Here is a 19,845-nt window from a genome sequence, read left to right on the forward strand (position 1 = left end):
ATACCAATAAAGTACTTTTGAAGGATCACTTTGGAAGGCACTTAGAGGTTATCAACTCTAACCACGTCTTCAGAAGTTCTTAGCCTTTTTTTGGTATCCTGATGTAGCCATATTTACCATAGTTTGTTACCTACATTAATAATTGAAGAAAATATTAAATTTTATTTAGATGTTAGTAAAAAAGATGTCATTTCCCAAAAACCATTCATAGACATCTTGAAATCTCTTCACTTAACCATTTAGGAGTCCATAGACACCAAGTTAAGAACTCTTGCCTTTCTTGGAAGACAAGTCTTCACTTAAAACATTTTAGTCAGTGCTCATCTGGCTTCTATTTGGAAACTTTTGGTAACTGGGAATTCATTAACTGTTTTGTCAATTCATTGTTTTTTCAGCTATTTAATTTGAGGGAAGTTGCTCCTTATACTGAGCCAAAATCTGCCTCCATTCGACATACTTTGATTGGTTCTATTTCAGACCTTTGAAGTTCAGGAGAATAAATCTAATTCTTCCATATGACAACACTTCAAATAGTTGAAACCCGTTCCATCAATCAAATATCCTTTAATTCCCCCTCCTCATCCTAAATTGCATTCTTTGGTATAGACTTCAATTTATCAGTAACTCTCTTAAAACATAGTGGCTAGAAATGAACACAATATTGTATATATGGCCTGAAAAAGCCAGAGTAAAAAAGGACTATGTTATCCCTAATTGAATTTAATCAAAGATTATATTGTCTTTGTTGGTCATTGTGTGATATCATACAGTACATACCAAATTGTAAACTCCCTTGTCATTTTCTGGTACTTAGCAAAAAGCTTTGAACATAGCAAGTATTAATGTTTGTGGTAAATATGAATATATTTATATTGAGCCAACAATCCACTAAATCTCCTCATTTCCAAGGGGACTGTTCTTAGCCATATTTTCCACAGGCTGCACTGCTGCAGTATTTTCATGATGAAAAAGGAATCTGAACAATCTACCTAAGGAACAGTCATCTAATCTACTGGGATATCCATCAAAGAGGAGTAATGTATTCTTTTTCCAAAGTATCCTATTTTATTCTGAAATAGGATTCATTGTTAGAGTTTTATTCTCTCAAAATCAAACCTAAAATGTACCTCTTCACAATTTACTCAGTGCTTTTAGTTATGCCTTTTGAGAATACGCACAAAAAAATCTTCTTCTGTATGATGCCCTGTCTGGTATTTAAACACCAAGTATGATTCTCTCTTCTCTACCATTGTCCCTCAAGTTTTCTTGTTTCCAGGTTATACATTCCCAGTTCCTTCAATTGATGAATCAATCAATTAATATTTGTGAAACATTTCCTATGTACTAGGCATTGTACTAACTTTTGGATCCTCATACATCACAGATTCAAGGCTTTTGTCAGTCTAGTTTACCTCCCCTAGATGCTTCTACTTTATTAATATTCATTAATGGTACACAGAAATGAAAAAATAGTCTATATATGAACTGGACAAAATACTAAGGAACTATTACATTCACATTTCTGGATACAATTTTGATGAATAAGGTAATAGAAGTAGGTATTTGGCACAGCTGATAGAAAGCTAGGCATGGCAGTAGGAAAACTTGAGTTTAAATCTTATCTCAGCTACAACTTAGACTGAACCTCTGAACTTCTATTTGCTTGTTTCCTTCTTTATTAGAGACAATAGCATCTCTACATCTCATTTGTTATAAATATTAAATATGAAAATATTTGTAAAGTGCTTAGCACAGTGCCTGGCAACTAGTTCTTATATAAATGCTAGATGTAAATTGATATGAGTTCATATATGCATATATGTATATGTATATATCATGTATGATATATATCAACACATATATAATATATCAATGCAAACTAAAGTTACATTAGCTTTTATATATAATGACTCATAATTATCTTAAATACTTTATCTGCAACTTGTATCACTATTGAGGTAATGTTAACCCCCTCTATATAAAGGATTCTTAATTATTTTAAAAAGTTGATATTTATATTTCAATTTTTTGCTTTTTCATGATCTTATACATTTTATTTTATGAATTTATGAAAATTATTCTAAGGGGTTCATAAGTTTTATCAGACAGTCAAAAGTGCTATGACATTAAAAAGAAAAGAAGGAAAAAAACAAAACAGTACTCAAGATTCACTTTTGATAATCGGTTTCAATGACATAATCTCTTCATGGCTCTCCTTCCACTCCTATGACCATTTTACCACCTCTTCTTCTAATAACCTAATTATATGTTCCCCAAAGCTGTTTTCAGTTCTAAGTTTTTTCATGCTTTATCATGCCACCTCTTATTGTTGAAATAAACTGAAACATTCCCCAATGACCAACTATTGAAATACTATCCATCTTTTAAGACAGATTTGTTGCCATCTTTTCTATAAATTTTCCTTTAGCAACAAAACCTCAGTTTGTAAGGGATCTCTTGCAGTTCTACTCTACTTTTCTTTTGTGTGTATGTGTGTGTGTGTGTATGCGTGTGTGTGTATAAAACATCCCTGCAAACATTATTTGCAGGATTTACATTCTATATTCATGCCTTATTTGCTAAGAGCAATATTCTACATCATCCAATTTTGGATCGCTCAACACTTAGTTAACTACTTTAATGTTTCATAGATACATAAGCAAAAAAAAATTAACATATTTAACTGCTGCTTTGCCCTTTTTCATTAAGTATGTAACCTGCCATACCAGAAAAGCCTATATCACGAATTTCCAAAACAAAAGAAAATAAATATTTCCTGGTATCTTCAGATTTATTGAAGGAAGTCTGTTGATAGGCATTCTATTTTATGACAAATAGTACAGATTTGTCAGTTCTTGAAAATAATGTAGATAATACATCCTCTCTACATGTTGCTTGTAAGGGTTCTAACACACCCTAAAAGAAGTGCCATTCTTATATTAAATTATATTAATTATATTAAAATATTTTAAAATGTATATATCAAATATATGAATATGTGAAGCCACCAGAAGTGTAAGGGCAAGCTATTAGCATGGCAATAGAACTCAAAATTATGCCATGTAAAAATATAAAATGAACTAGAAATGTTTAATAATTTGAATATTTTCAGTTTAGAAAATACTTATGAAGAAACATGTTCCTTTTTTTAAGTAGTTGCCTATTGAAGAGGGATGAGAACTCTGTCTGACTCCAAAAAGAAAGTCTAGGGGCAATTGGTAGAGTTACAAAGAGGCAGACTAGTTCAATAAAGGTAAAAACTTCATAATAATTGGAGCTGTCCCAAAATAGAATGAGTTATCTCTGTAAATAGTGAGGGTTTTTTTTTAATCATTAGAGTTCTCCACGTAAGCTGAAATACCATTTGTTTAAGATGCCTTAGAGAGAATCCATGCTTCAGACATGTGCTAAAATAGATGCTCCCTCGCTATTTAAGATTCTATGATTCTACATGTTTTCTTTTGTCTCTCTAGTGTACTTAATCAGTTTGTACCTGCTCCTTCCTACTTCACTCAAAATCAGTCGCAAATATTTCAAATTTAGCTAGCAGGAATCAGGACACTATATATCCAAACCCACTTTGGAACCAAATATGAAGCTTAGAGCAGAAGAAAAATAACTGATTTACCTAAGGAAAGAACCCAAGAAGCATATGTTCTAAACAGTCCTTCAACAAACATTTAAACACTTGCTAAGTGGTAAGCACTGTTCTCCAAATAAACATCAGAAATATGGCAAGAATATTATTCTCATTTGATCTCAAGAATCTATAATTTATTATTTAGTCTTTTCTCCTCTAGAATTTTCTATTATTTGTTATAGATCACTGGCTTGAAGAATTATAGATTTCTTGGCTTTCTTTATAGCTATTCTGGCCTCTGGGCATTTCTAAACTACAAAATATTCCTTACTCTATCATTAACAATTCTACAGCTGTCAAGAGATACACAGTTTTCTGATGTATAAACACTAACTTACCCATGCCAAGCTCTTAGCTTTTCCATTAGTGCAGGAATTATTGGGCTAAATCCATATGGGACCCTGAGACCCCATGCAGTGCACAGGAGAAACATCACTAAAATTTCATTTTCATACACTTTGGAGCTGGTTCCTTTCCAATTTTCTGAGTGACAAATAGAACAATTTTTCTTCTTGATTCCTTGATACCAGCTTTATTTTCAAGGCTCAAAAAGGCTCCCTTCCCACAAAGACTTGTCTCTCAATGCAATTCTTCGAGATATTCAGCATTTTAAAATATTCCTTCATGTTCATCACTATCATTTATATGACTTCACAACATCATGACAGAGTAAAGTCCATTCAGCCTAAATTCCTTTCTTCTCTGTTCCTATTCCTTGAGAGTAAGACTGAGCAAAATTTCAACATTTTATTTCTGTTTTGCTTACCCTGAGACATGCAGCATCAGCAATATGTAGAAGACGAAGAAGAGATTATGTGTATACCAGAAGATGTCATAATTAGAAACCCTGCAAGACAAATGTGTGCATTTAGTGCTACTTGCATATATTCTATTCCACTTAAAAGAAATATGCATGGTTCTATAAACATTTAAGATTACTAAGAATAGAGTGAATCCTAGATTTAATAATCTGTCAACATCAAAGTGTGGTTAGTGCATTCAAAGTCACAGAGAAAACTAAAATAAATTAAAACTGATGGTTTATCTGCTCAAAATAATCCAGGATAATGAGTATAAATGTAACTAAAATAAATGTCATTTATATATATATATATATATATATATATATATATATATATATATATATATATATATATATATATATATATATATATATATATAGAGAGAGAGAGAGAGAGAGAGAGAGAGAGAGAGAAGGAAAGAATTAAAAACAGATTGCTAATAAAGTCAATATACCTATTTTTTATCTATACATGTGTTTATTGTTTTTTTCTTTTTCCCTATTGTTTTAATTGCTTGATTTCTTTCTCCAGATAATTTTACATTGAGAAAACTGTGGCAAACAGGCATACATTATTTGTCTAGAGTTATGAATCTAGTAAGTACCTGAGGCCAGATTTGAACTCAGGTTTTTCTGACTCCATAACTGGCATTTTATCCACTTTACTACCTAGCTGTCCACAATGTTTAACATAGTCAATTAAATTTTAGTGACGTTTTATTTCAAAGAAGAAACTATGAAATAAGCAGATCATCAAAACATTTTGTTTTGATTGTTTGATTGAATAGCATTGCACAAAATGAGTACAACAGGCCCTAAAGCCAAAAGATCTAAACTATATTTGGATTGAATTACATAACAAATGAACACAAGCAGGATTTGAAGTCAGATACCATATCTCCTTAACCAGTACTCTTTTTAGTTTAATACACTGTCTTACCTAATTTGGCAAGGACCTTAATATATAGAGCAAAATGAGTCCTATAAGGAAGTCTAGAAAATAAAAACTGATACTACTAATAGAATAAAACAATGAAACATAGGGAGAAACAAAAGCCACATTATTTAATTATATCTTTGCCATTTCTGGCACATAGAGTATGATTAGTAAATTCTTGTTCACTTATATTTTTTTCCATATAGATGGTCAATACACATTGAATAAAATAAATAATAAAAAAGGAATTAGGTACATAGGAATACTAGAATATTTACTGAACCTACAAAAACTAAGAAAAAACACTATGTGATAGGTTCCATAATTATAGTAAATTATAGAGTATCTCTTTAAAAAACATCATTTCAGAATAAATTAAAAGATATGTGACTTTTACAGCACAGTGGTTTTTGTTAGGGAAACTATATCCACTAATACAGATTATAAGAAACTACAAAAATAACTTAAGTTCTAAAGTATTCCCCAATGGCAAACATAAGTTAAACTACTATCTTTGTGTTTCAATAGATTCTATTAATCAATGCCTTGTCAGTAATTCATCTAATAATCAATCTCTCTATTTATCATAATGCAATCCACCTTTCCCCGTTTTGTCCATAAAAATATTATGAGACTTTGTCTAATAGTTGTCTTCATTTCTAGATGGTCTAAGTTTAAGACATTTCCTTGATATATTGCTATCAAAATGATACTACATAAAAGAAAAAAAATATGACTATATGGGCATAACTGTTTTAATGAACTAAACTAGCCACTAGTTATCATACCTACAATTTTAATGCCTCATATCTTAGTCCTTTAATAACATGTTCTAGTTTTTTATGAGAAGTTAAAGTGATATTGTTGAGTTGGGAATTGCATAATCTTAATTTTCCAATTTAAAGAACTGGACAGGGGCAGCAAGGTGGCACAGTGGATAGCGCACCAGCCCTGAAGTCAGGAGGATCTGAGTTCAACTCTGGACTCAGACACTTAACATTTCCTAGATGTGTGACCCTGAGAAAATCACTTAATCCCAATTACCCCAGCAAAAAAAAAAAAAAAAAAAAAAAAAAAAAAGAACTGGATAATTTTCCTTCTCTACTTATCTAGCACCTCTCACTGTGTTCATAAGTTCTCTAAGATTTTCAACTGCAGTTCAGTCAATTAACAAACATCTATTAAGTATTTATTCTGTGCCAGATGTTGTTCTAAGAGCTAGAAAGTCCAAAAAAAGATAAAGTCTCTGCTGTGAAGGAGCTCATAGTTATGTGGAGGAGATAAAATGACTAGGTATTAACAAGATACATACAAAATAAATTAATAATCTCCAATTGGAGATTAAGGACTGAGAAATGTTTTGTGCAAAGGGGAGAACTTCAGTTGAGATATGAAAGTAGCCAGGAAATTCAGAAGAAGGAGGAAGAGAGAGGGAGAAGAGAAGGAGAAAGTACCAGGCATGGAGGATAACCAGTGAAAATTTTAAAATAAGAAGATGAATTATGTTGTTCAAGGAACAGAAGAGAGACTAGGATCACTGCAAAAGTATGAGAAGGAAAGCAAGATGTAAGAAGACTGAAAAAGGAGGAAGTTCTGAAGGGCTTTAAAATTCATCAGGACATTATTTTTGATCCTAGAGTTAACAGAGACCACTGGAGTTGACTAGATAGAGGAATGTGGGATAAAAAGGGAAAGGTTAATAGTAAAATAGTAAAACTGTTCTTTGTCCTTCCTTCTCAAAGAGAATCTTGACATTAGGGAAGAGATGCTATAAAATGAAAATGAATTGGATTTAAGTTAGTTTCACTTTCCCCTCCAGAGCCATCTAAGGACAGTGGCCAGATATAGATCAGGGCGACTGAAGATGCAATGGAAGACCTTGGCCTTTTTAAGCTAAGGTCTTCAACAGCCTCAGTTCAATGGAAACCACAACCATTCATTGATTGCATCTAGATAGTAATTGAAGCAAAGAATTTCCTCAAAAAAAACCCCAAATAAATAAATGAATGTGCAAAATCAATTTGACAGCTGAGTGAAAGATGTAATCTTAGGGATAACTATTTAGTCAAAGAGACATGAGATTCCTTCATAAGGATGGTAGCAGTATCAAAGAAGAGGAAATATATGAGAGTTATTACAAAGGTTAAAAACTAGGTGGCAACTGAATAGTTATCAAGGGTGAAAGAGAGTAAGGGAACAAAGGATCACACCTAAGTTGCAAACCTAGTGGATAAGAATAGGGAAGTAAAGAAGAATTATGATCTACCAGATTTGTTCAGACCTAATTCAACTAGTTCTAATTGCACAAAAAGGCAGGTCACACAAGAGACAGAGTATTAGCTTGAGAATCAAAAGACTTGAGGTCAAATCTCATCTCTAGTACTTACTGGCTATTTGATCTTAACTTGGGTAACATTATGATTTCGATTACTTCTTCTGTAAAATAAGGAGTTTGGAGTGGGTACCTCTGAGCACTCTTCCTATTCTACTTTTTGATTCTATGAATCATAATTAAATGTGTACTTTATTGACTGTCTTTTTGTTACCTTTGGCTTCATTAATCTCTTAATTTTTTTTGTTATTACCTTAAGTCTAAAGACTGTCCATCTCAGTAAAGAAGTTAGTAGCAAAATAAGAAATCAAAGTAATTCTAATTTCTCTTTGCCATCTCTTAGCATTACACATCACATACCATGCAGTGGACCTATTCCTTCATTGTTCTTGCTTTGCACCTATTATAAGATCTTTTTTTGGTCCTAAATATTCTTCCACCAAACTCTAACTTACTCAAGTTTTATTAGTCTTCTTGAGATTAGCAAATCCTTTTTTTTTTTTTACATTTTTTTCTAGCAAGAAATAAGCAAGAAAGATTCTTCACGAATCATTTAGATTTCACTCTTCATTCATACCATTCTAGGGATAGAAGTTTAATAATAATTTTCATTTATGTAGCAGTTTCAAGTTTGCAAAACACTTTATATACATTAGATCATTTGATTCTTGCAACAAATTTATGATTAAGTGCTATTATTATTATTATTATTCCCATTTTATAGATCTTTAAAAAATTATCAGAGAGAAATTACATGCTGGAAACTCTCTAAAGTGGGATTAAATCCAGGCTTTTCTTTTTCTTTTTTTTTTTTTTAGAATTTTTTTCCCCACAGTATATATGCATGAGTAATTTTTTATAACATTATCCCTTGTATTCATTTTTCCAAATTATCCCCCCTCCCTGCACTCCCTCCCCCCGATGACAGGCAATCCCATTCATTTTACATGTGTTACAATATAACCTAGATACAATATATGTGTGTAAATACCATTTTCTTGTTGCACATTAATTATTAGCTTCCGAAGGTATAAGTAACCTGGGTAGATAGACAGTAGTGCTAACAATTTACATTCACTTCCCAGTGTTCCTTCTCTGGGTGTAGTTATTTCTGTCCATCATTGATCAACTGGAAGTGAGTTGGATCTTCTTTATGTTGAAGATATCCACTTCCATCAGAATACCTCTTCATACAGCATTGAAGTGTACAGCGATCTTCTGGTTCTATTCATTTCACTCAGCATCAGCTGATGTAAGTCTCTCCAAGCCTCTCTGTATTCCTCCTGCTGGTCATTTCTTACAGAGCAATAATATTCCATAACCTTCATATACCATAATTTACCCAACCATTCTCCAATTGATGGGCATCCATTCAACTTCCAGTTTCTAGCTACAACAAAAAGGGCTGCCACAAACATTTTGGCACATACAGGTCCCTTTCCCTTCTTTAGTATTTCTTTGGGATATAAGCCCAGTAGCAGCAATGCTGGGTCAAAGGGTATGCACAGTTTGACAACTTTTGGGGCATAGTTCCAAATTGCTCTCCAGAATGGCTGGATTCTTTCACAACTCCACCAACAATGTATCAGTGTCCCAGTTTTCCCACATCCCCTCCAACATTCATCATTATTTGTTCCTGTCATTTTAGCCAATCTGACAGGTGTGTAGTGGTATCTCAGCGTTGTCTTAATTTGCATTTCTCTGATCAGTAGTGATTTGGAACACTCTTTCATATGAGTGGAAATAGTTTCAATTTCATCATCTGAGAATTGTCTGTTCATATCCCTTGACCATTTCTCAATTGGAGAATGGTTTGATTTCTTATAATTTAGGGTCAGTTCTCTATATATTTTGGAAATGAGACCTTTGTCAGAACCTTTCCTTTTAAAAATATTTTCCCAATTTGTTACTTCCCTTCTAATCTTGTTTGCATTAGGATTGTTTGTACAGAAACTTTTTAGTTTGATGTAATCAAAATCTTCTATTTTGTGATCAATAATGATCTCCAGTTCTCCTCTGGTCATAAATTCCTTCCTCCTCCACAGGTCTGAGAGGTAGACTATTTTCTGTTTCTCTACTCTATTTATTATCTCATTCTTTATGCCTAAATCATGGACCCATTTTGATCTTATCTTGGTATATGGTATTAAGTATGGATCCATATCTAATTTCTGCCATACTAATTTCCAGTTTTCCCAACAGTTTTTTCCAAATAATGAATTTTTATCCCTAATGTTGGTATCTTTGGGTTTGTCAAAGATTAGATTGCTATAGATGTACCCTTTTTTGTCCTTTGTCTCTAATCTGTTCCACTGATCTACCGGTCTATTTCTTAGCCAATACCAAATGGTTTTGGTGACTGCTGCTATATAATATAGCTTTAGATCAGGTACACTTAGACCACCTTCCTCTGACTTTTTTTTCATTAGTTCCCTTGCAATTCTCGACCTTTTATTCTTCCATATGAATTTTGTTGTTATTTTTTCTAGGTCATCAAAATAGTTTCTTGGGAGTCTGATTGGTATAGCACTAAATAAATAGATTAGTTTGGGGAGTATTGTCATCTTTATTATATTCGCTCGGCCTATCCAAGAGCACTCAATGTCTTTCCAATTATTTAAATCTGACTTAATTTTTGTGGCAAGTGTTTTGTAATTTTTCTCATATAATTCCTGACTATTCTTTGGTAGATGGATACCCAAATACTTTATACTCTCAACATTTGTTTGGAATGGAATTTCTCTTTGTATCTCTTGCTGTTGCATTTTGTTGGTGATATATAAAAATGCTGAGGATTTATGTGGATTTATTTTGTATCCTGCCACTTTGCTAAATTCTGAATTATTTCTAATAGCTTTTTAGCAGAGTGTTTGGGGTTCTCTAAGTATACCATCATGTCATCTGCAAAGAGTGATAGTTTGATTTCCTCATTTCCTACTCTAATTCCTTGAATCTCTTTCTCGGCTCTTATTGCCGAGGCTAGCATTTCTAGTACTATATTGAATACTAATGGTGATAGTGGGCAACCTTGTTTCACTCCTGATCTTACTGGGAAAGGTTGCAGTTTATTTCTATTGCATATTATGCTTACTGACGGTCTTAAATATATGCTCCTGATTATTCTAAGGAATAGTCCATTTATTCCTATACTCTCAAGAGCTTTTAGTAGGAATGGATGTTGGATTTTGTCAAATGCTTTTTCTGCATCTATTGAGATGATCATATGGTTTTTATTAATTTGATTATTAATATGGTCAATTATACTAATAGTTTTCCTAATATTAAACCAGCTCTGCATTCCTAAATCCAGGCTTTTCTAATCCCAAATCTAGATATTACTCCAAGCTGCCTCTCAAAGATATTCACTATCATTAAGGAACTGGATTTAAACAACTAAGATTGTCAACAACAGTTGAGTCAATTGATAAGCATCCACTGCTTAGCACATACCGTGTTAAGTATTGGGGATATAAAGAAAGTCAAAAACTAGTCTCTGCACTTAAGGAGCTCATAGTTATACTATAGTTACAGTAAAATCTCTCTCTCTCTCTCTCTCTCTCTCTCTCTCTCTCTCTCTCTCTCTCTCACACACACACACACACACACACACACACACACTCACTGTTATATGCACAGCCAAAAAGATATATACAAAATAAATTGAAGATAATCTTTAAATGAGCAATTGAGGATGAAAACTCCAACTTTTTAAGCAGTGTGTACAAGATGAATCCAAATATGCAGTCTCCTGATCTGATTCTCATTACATTCATAAAAACCACTGAGAAACTTAGAAACTCGGAAAACCAAAGGTCATTCTAGTTCAACTAATACCTGGACAGAAAGCACTTTTACAAATTTCCTAAGAAAGGGTCATCTCTCTTCCAATTCAAGACCTTCAATGTTGAGGAATACATAAATTATTTTCCATTTTTGATGGTTCTGATTTTTAGTTTTCTTTTTATTGAGCTGAAACCTTTCTTTCTACATCTTCCACTCATTGCTCCTATCTACTATCAGGAGTCAACTAAAACAAATATAATACACCTCCACATAATATCCTTTCAAAATTTTAAAACCATTATCAAACTCTCTTTAAACTTCTTCTACATTAAATCCCAATTCATCTAGGTCAAAATTAGTGTTACTAATGAATCTTCTAAAGTGGCCAAATATACTCAAATTTGTATTACTCAAAGTTATAATTGTATAAAATATCATAATTGGTTCTAGCCAAATAGATATATATGGTGGGAATTTGAATAATGTGACCATTTTGAAGAATTCATCATTTGTAATAATTGGGGCCTAGCTATATAGTAAAGTCCCTAGTTCCCTCATTGTTCTGTGATGTCCTCTGGATACTGCATCTCATTCATGTCCTTCATAAAAAATAGTGCTCAGGACTGAATGCAGTGTTATAGGTATTATGTGAATGGAGCAGAGTACAAAAAGATGATCTCTTACCTTTCGTTCCCATTATTAATTTTCTAGTAAAGATCACATTAATTATTTTAGCTGACACATGAGTATGTGTGTGCATGTGTATCTCAACAGCTTTTTTGTAAAATTCATAAGAACTATTGTGTATCTATACCTGAAATTAGGCAACTATTTTTTCAAACCCAAGACTAAGACTTTATACTTATCTCTATTAAAAATAACTTCATTTTATTACATTCAACTCATCATACTAGTCTGTAAAAATATTTTTGGATCCTAATTCTTAAGTGCAACATGAAAACCAAGTCATCAAGCAAATCAAATATGAATTCTAAGCTTCTCAGCATTTTGTCATGAGCAAGTCTGATAAGCATAAAAGCTATGCCTTCAATGCATCATTGGCAAAAATGTTGAATGGAACAAAGCCAAGGAAAGATTTGTGGTTGGGGACTCTTAACATGGAGTCAATGAACCTTCATAGATTTAAAGAAATCTTTTAATTTGAAGGAGAAATCATTATATTTTAATTTTCACCACCATTTAATTGAAATTCAGCATTTCATTCAATTATTCATAAATATTACTCTCTTATAAGTAGCACATAGACTTCACCAGACTGTCAATATTATCTGACACACAAACACACACACATATGTGCACATACAAGGGGAGAAAGAGAGGAAGAGAGAGAGAGACAGAGACAGAGTCATAGAGAGACAGAAGAAAGAGACAGACAGACAGAAGAGACAGAGAGACAGAGAGAAAGACAGAAAAGAGACAGAGAGAAGAGAGACAGACAGACAGACAAACAGAGAGAAGAGAGACAGAGAGAGAGGTTAAGATCAATTCATTAATTAGTCATAATAAGTCAGTACTTCTGGGACATTGTCAACCATTTCCAAGGTCAACTAAACTACACTATTGGATATTGTACATCATTCCATTCTTTGCAAAATTATATCAAAAGAAATTTTGTCAAATTCAATGAAAAATTTTAGTAAGACTACAAATACAACATATCCCTAATAATGGAAAGAGATAAGGAAGAAGGGAAGAAAGGAAGGAAGGAAGGAAGGGAGGGAGGGAAGGAGGGAGGAAGGAAGGAAAAATATTTGCAACATTTGCTCATAATGATTGTCACTTATCTTCATAAATTCTTTTAAACTTCCCTTTAAAATTACATCCTAGGATGTTGACAGGGATGGAATTCAAGTTCACTGGACCAAAATTTATTTTATTTATCTTAGATAACAATTCTTTTTTTTTATATACCAGTTGTGTTTTTTCTTAGCACCCAATGATATTAACTCATTCACCTATGGGTAAGAGAAATTACAAAATATCTGTTTAAAGATAAGTCCATCTCTGGAGAAAAAATGCCTAGTCAAATACTCTGCTGAATAGAACACAAAGAACCAGAAGCCTTGTCTCTCATGTCTTTAATGTTACATTGATTTATCATTTAATTATGTCTGTTTTCAATGCAAGATTTTTATGAGCTAAATATCTTCATTCATGTAATCAAACCTACTCCCAATTCCAACACATTTTTAAAAGATCTCAAAAATCCTATTAAATTTCTGGTGATAACTTTAGCTTGGCAAAATAAACACTGAAAAAAATTTCTCTCATGAACTAAATATAGGGAGAGGATTCTGGGAAGATAGTGGAGTAGGTCAGAAAACTTTAAGATCTTTAAATTTTTTCACAAGAGAAGACATCACTTCAAAGCAGCAGAAATAACAAAAGACCAGATGGAGTCATCCTCCTAAGACAACTTGAAAAGACCCAGAAAAGATTAGACCTTCAGGAATGGAAGTTTGGCCACTGTGAAATACAAACACCCCTAAATCTACTCCACAGAATCAAGACACAACAAGCCTTGGAGGTAGCTGGGTTGGGTGGCTAAGGACACCTCATGGAATGCTTCAGAAAATTTTTATTCAAGGACCATATAGGTGACAGACAGCTGAGTTAGGAGTCTGAGGGGCCTTCCACCAATGGGAGATACTGGGCACAGTTGTGCTGAGTAGCTGGGGCTGTGACTGAGAGGATTTGAGGAAAAGAGCTGGTGTGTACCTGGTGGATATGATAGCAGATATAGGGGAAGACTCTGTTGACTATGAGCACTTGCAGGAAGCAAAGTCCCTGGTTTCAGTTCCAGAGCACAGAGGGTATTTGAACTTAGCAGGCACCAGAGAAATCACAGAAAGCAAAAATATAGGGGGCAGTGTGTGACTGGGGCATCTGGCCATGGCACTGGGATTGAAAAGAATATTCAAGATTAGGTCCTCGAAGAGAGTACAGAAAAATAACAGTAAAAAAGGCCTGAGACCTGGGGCATTATTCTGCAAGCATTGTGACTAGAATCTGATTATAATAATAAGCTGTTATAAATAAATCAAAATAAAATTAAAAATGATTAAGCAAAGGATAAAGAAACCAATTATAGATAGCTACTATGAGGATAGAGAAAATCTCTAGTGAAGAAGAAAATAGTGAAGCTAAGAAAAAAGCCATTCCATTTTCACTGAGAAATGTCAAATGGCCACAAAACTAAAAAGAGTTCTTAGAAGAACTTAAAAGGATTTTTAAAATCAAATAAAAGAATTCAAGAAACAATTAAGGAAAAATAAGAGTAATCAAAAAATCAAGAAATTATGAAAAGAAAACTAATCAGCTGGAAAATAAATGTATCAAAATCTTAAGGAAGAAAGAAATTTCTTTGAAAACTAGAATCAGACAAGAGGAAGCTAACAATATTATAGGATATCAAGAAATAATAAAACAATAACAAAAAAAGAAAAAAAAAAGAAAATAATGTGAAACATCTCATTAGAAAAACAATTGATCTGGAAAATAGATTAAGAAAAGACAATGTAAAAATTGTTGGAATGGCTAAAAATTATGATCACCACCAGAAAGATATCACAAGGAAAACTTAAAGAAATATTATAGCCAAGTTATAAAGTTACCAAGTTATGGAGAAAATATTTCAAGTAACAAGAAAAAAATCAATTTAAATATTATGGAGTTACAATCAGGTTTGCATAATATCCAGTGATTTCTATGTTGAAGGACTGTACATACTGAAACACTAATTTATACAGTAAAAAAACTGGGGTTATGACCAATGGTAACTTATCCAGAAAAGCTAAGTATAATCCTGAATGGGGGAAATGGATATTTAATGAATTGAAAGAAGCAGAACTCAATGGACATATGAGATCCAGGAGAAATATAAGATAAACATTAAAGACCAATTAAAAAGACTTAACAAGGTTGAGCTGTTTACTTCTTATATGTAAAAATATATCATTATTTGAGTAGTTTGAAAGAAAGGTTAGCTTTGTACAGAAAAGTGATTTCAAAAGGGAATATTTCTATAAATGAGGAAGAAATGATACAGGAGAAGCAAGTCAGGGTGAAGGGACAGTAATGCTGGAACCTTATTCTCATCTGAAATGGATTAAAAAGTGAACAACATATACAAGTAGTGGAGTATAAAAGTTCTAAATTTAGAAAGAAATAAAAGGGGAGGGGACAGAATAAGAAAGGGACTTTTAGAATGATATATAGATCAAAAATTAAAAGGAAGAAAGGGAGGAACCCTTAAGAAAGATAGAATAAGATAGTGGATGGAATGAAGAGAGGATAAAGAAGGAATTCAGAGGGGTGGGTAGATTAAGGAATGGAAGAGCAAGATAGGTAAAAGTAAACAAGATGAGTGAGGAGGAATAGGGGAAGTAAAGTAAGAAATATAGTGAGAAAAAATTGGATGGCAGGAAACCCACAAGAATTAATTATAATTTTGAATATTAATGGGATGAGTTTACTCACAAAACAAAAACAGGTAATAGAATGGGTTAAAATTCTGAATTCAAAAATTTGCTGCTTTCAGGGAACACATAAAAATGAAATACAGTAAAAATAAAAGGCAGGAGTAGAATTTATTATGTTCAAAAGAGGGAGGAGGGGAGAATAAAGCTAGATGATACAGTTGATAGAACACCACTGGCCCAGAAGTCAGAAGACCTGAGTTTAAATGCCACCACCAACCCTTAACACTCACTAGCTGTACAACTCTGGAAAAGTCACTTAATCCCAACTGCTTGCAGGTATGTTACAAAGTTAAAATAAAAATATTTAATTAAAATAGAAAAAAAGGAAAACTACAAAAGGTGTCACTAATACTATTCAATATTGTCTTAGGCCATTTAAAATAACTAGATAGTATAATACCTGAAAGTGTACCTACCAAAACAAATACAGGAACTACATAAATATAAAAAATATACTTTTTTATACAAATAAAATCAGATTTAAATAATTGGAAAATAATCATTGTTCATGGGTAGGCAAAGACAATATAAAAAAAGAGCATTTTACTTAATCTATTTATTCAACAAGGGACCATAGTAACTTTGCATTTGAAAATGTAGAGATTTGATTTTATTGAGATAAGAATTCATTATTTGGTAAAAACTTGTTGAGAAAGTTAGAAAGAAGTTTGGTAAGAATTGGGATAGAGCAATATATTAAAATATGTACCAAGGTAAGTTCAAAATAGATATATAACATATATAAATGGAGATATCACAAGAAAATTTGAAGAACATTGTTTATATTATTTATCAGACTCGTGGATAAGATAATAAATATATAAAGTAACAATAAGTAAAACAAGCATGGTTGAGGAGTAAAATGAATAATTTTGATTGTTTTAAATTAAGAAGTTTTTGTATAAATAAAACCAATATAGCCGAGATTGGGGGAAAAGGGGGAAAATTTTTCATAGATAATATGTCAAATAAAGGTCTCACTCAAATATATAAAGAAATTTTCAAATTTATAGGAATATGAATCTACCCCAGTTGAGAAATGTCCAAAGGATATAAATAGGCAAATTTTTGATGAAGAAATTAAAATTATATATAATAAAATAAAAATGTTCTAAATCATTATTGATTAAAATAAATTAAATAAAACAAATTAAAACAACATTGAGATATCATTTTACATCTATCAGATTAGCTAAAATGACAGATGCCCTAGAGGAATAGCTAAACAAGCTGTGGTACAATATTGTGATATAAGAATGATAAGCTGGTTGATTTAGGGAAAAAAAAGTGGAAGACTTGGAAAATTTGGACTTATAAAAGTCCAAGATGCAATTTAACAGAGCAAAGATCAAAAGAAAACCTAAAAGGAAGCATAGAAAAGCACAAAAACTGAAAACAATGTGTATTGTTTATTATATAGGTTTTCCAAAAAAGAGAAAATTATTATTTTATATTGGATCCTCTCATATGTTTTGTTGTGTACGTGGAATGTTTTTTTTTTTCTTTTCTCACTTTGGATTTAAATTTAAAATGAATAATTTTTTAAAGAAAAGAACATAAAAGAAAGTGAACCCTTAAGTATTCAAGAAGAAATGACAGCTATTTCTAAATAAAATTGATTCCAAATTTAAGTTGTGCTAAGGGGAAAATGGCTCAATTACAAAAAAAAAAAAAAAAACAAACTCAATAAGGTAATTATTAATAAAAATATGTTTTACTTTACCTACATTTCTTAACTGATGTAATAAGCCTAGTCAAGGTACCTCTTTTAGACATAGGCCATTTCCTCCTTAAGGGAACCTCTTTTTGTGTATTATTGTGATAAAGCACTGGTCTGGGCAACAAGCAATCTGACTTCTTTTTCCACTTCTGGCATTTATTAGTTGTTCAATCAGGCACAAGTCACTTCAGATGTCTGGCTTCACGAATGGGGATAATGATAATTTCTTTACTTAACTCACAGACTATGTCAGAAAAGCTTTTTTTTTTTTTTTTCCCCTCAAGCACAAGTATTATGCTTGAATTAAATTGAAATTGAGACATTTTCATTGCCCAAGCCTTTGATTTAACTTTGTTTTCTAATGCTATATCTATAGAACAAATAAGCACTAAATTAATAACATGAATTAGTAATACAAAAAACAAGATCATATTAGGGATTTGAGGTTTGTTATTTATTAAAAACAATCAAAACAAACAAAAAAACCAAGCACATATGTTCCCCTCCTAGGAACAAACTATTAAACCCAATCTCTAATGCGTATTATGTAAGCATTTGAAGAAAAATAAGTTTTAGAACAATAGTAGGCCCTTAAAATCATATGATCCAATAATTTCTTTTTTTCCAGTCTGAAAAATGAGGCCCCAAAAGGTTCATATATTCAGAATGAATACACTTTGTCTCAATCGTAGTTTCCATTACCCCCAACATCTCCCCCAAAAAATGTTCAATATATTATGCTATTACAGAAAAAATGGAACTCATATTTTGAAATTTTTTAAAACCAAGATAAAAACAAAACCATGCAATTCTGTTTAAAATTATCAGAAAATTTATGCAAATAATGTATTTGTCTCCATCTGCTATAATGTGAGACTTCTTGAGAGCACAGATGATTTGGTTTTCTACTTGTATTTCAAGAATTTAGCACAATGTTTTGCATGTAGTAAGCCCTTAATAAATGCTTTCTTAAAAATGCATTCATTCACAGTTTAATAAATGCTTTATCATTAATTAATTTATTTATTCTGTTTAAAGAAGTTTCACTGAGTTATAAGAAAAAATCTAAAGAGGAAAAATCCACCTAGTTTGAAAAAATAATAATGGGACTGTTTCTTACCGAATGGCATATGTGGAAGCTGTAATCATGAGGAACAACACCAACACCATGCAGACTCCTGTCAATCCAGGAACTAAAATAAATGCATTAATAGATAAATAAATATATGCACATACATTTAAATTGTTCTGAGAAAAAGCATAAAGAGTTATTAGTTAGAAATTCAAAGTACTTTGCTCTCTGTTGGAAATACAAATGAAAAGCCAAGAAGTTTTGTGTGCTTTTCCCTTTTAACTGGCCATTTTCTTAATTATCACGGTTTTGTAGACATGCAAAATCTATTTCCTTCCTCACCACCATGAATGCTTGTATTTTTCACATTGGTCCACATGCCCTGGTGATTATATATGAATTGTTGTTGCCCTCCAAAAGGCATATCACAGCCTGAGATCAGAGACTATCAGAGAACAATTTTAATATCTAATGACCTTGTTGCTTTTCCCAACTTTATATTTTTCTCTGAGCTAGCTGCTTACCAGAGGACCTCATTTCTTTTTTCTAGTACTACCTAAAATACAAAGCCCAATGCTTTTCAAAACAGCACCATTAAAAAAAAAAAAAAAAAAACTGGATGAGGAACTAGATATTTTCAAACAAAGAGATTACAATGCTAGCTGTTGTTAAGGCCACTGGAAGGCCCATTTTTGTTTTGAAATGAAAAACATGCTGAAATTATGCCTTCTGACTGCCTGATGAGAGAAATTATCACACATGCACCAAAACCTACTCGATGTAAAAAAAAAAAATTTACAAACTGACATTGGTTTTCAAAATACACAAGAGAAACAACTGATGAGACTAAGCTAATGGTAGCTTAGAAGGAATGGTGGGCAAAATCAAAATGGCTGACAAACTTAGGAGGGAAGGGCTGAGCTCGCAGTTTTATTTGTATAAATATTATCTAAGCAAGTCAGCATACTCTATACAACTTAAAGTCTTAAAGAGTTGTTTGCTGGTAAAATTTCCTCCATGTAGGTTAAAATGTAATTCTGAAATGCTTAACAGAATA

At 32.1% G+C, this 19,845-nt stretch overlaps 1 protein-coding gene across 3 annotated transcripts in view; it reads right to left on the reverse strand.

Annotated features, from left to right (window-relative positions):
• Positions 1-19,845, reverse strand: part of NOX4 (NADPH oxidase 4) — a 225,920-nt gene that overhangs the window by 152,166 nt on the left and 53,909 nt on the right. For all 3 annotated transcript variants that reach the window (XM_074304691.1, XM_074304692.1, XM_074304693.1), the window contains 2 exons: positions 18,837-18,909; positions 4,407-4,487 (listed from right to left, as the gene is read on the reverse strand). In XM_074304691.1, coding sequence (XP_074160792.1) covers positions 4,407-4,487; positions 18,837-18,909 — 154 coding nt within the window. The remainder of the gene's footprint in view (positions 1-4,406; positions 4,488-18,836; positions 18,910-19,845) is intronic.

The sequence above is a fragment of the Sminthopsis crassicaudata genome, chromosome 3, assembly GCF_048593235.1.
Source record: "Sminthopsis crassicaudata isolate SCR6 chromosome 3, ASM4859323v1, whole genome shotgun sequence".
Taxonomy (NCBI): Eukaryota; Metazoa; Chordata; class Mammalia; order Dasyuromorphia; family Dasyuridae; genus Sminthopsis; species Sminthopsis crassicaudata.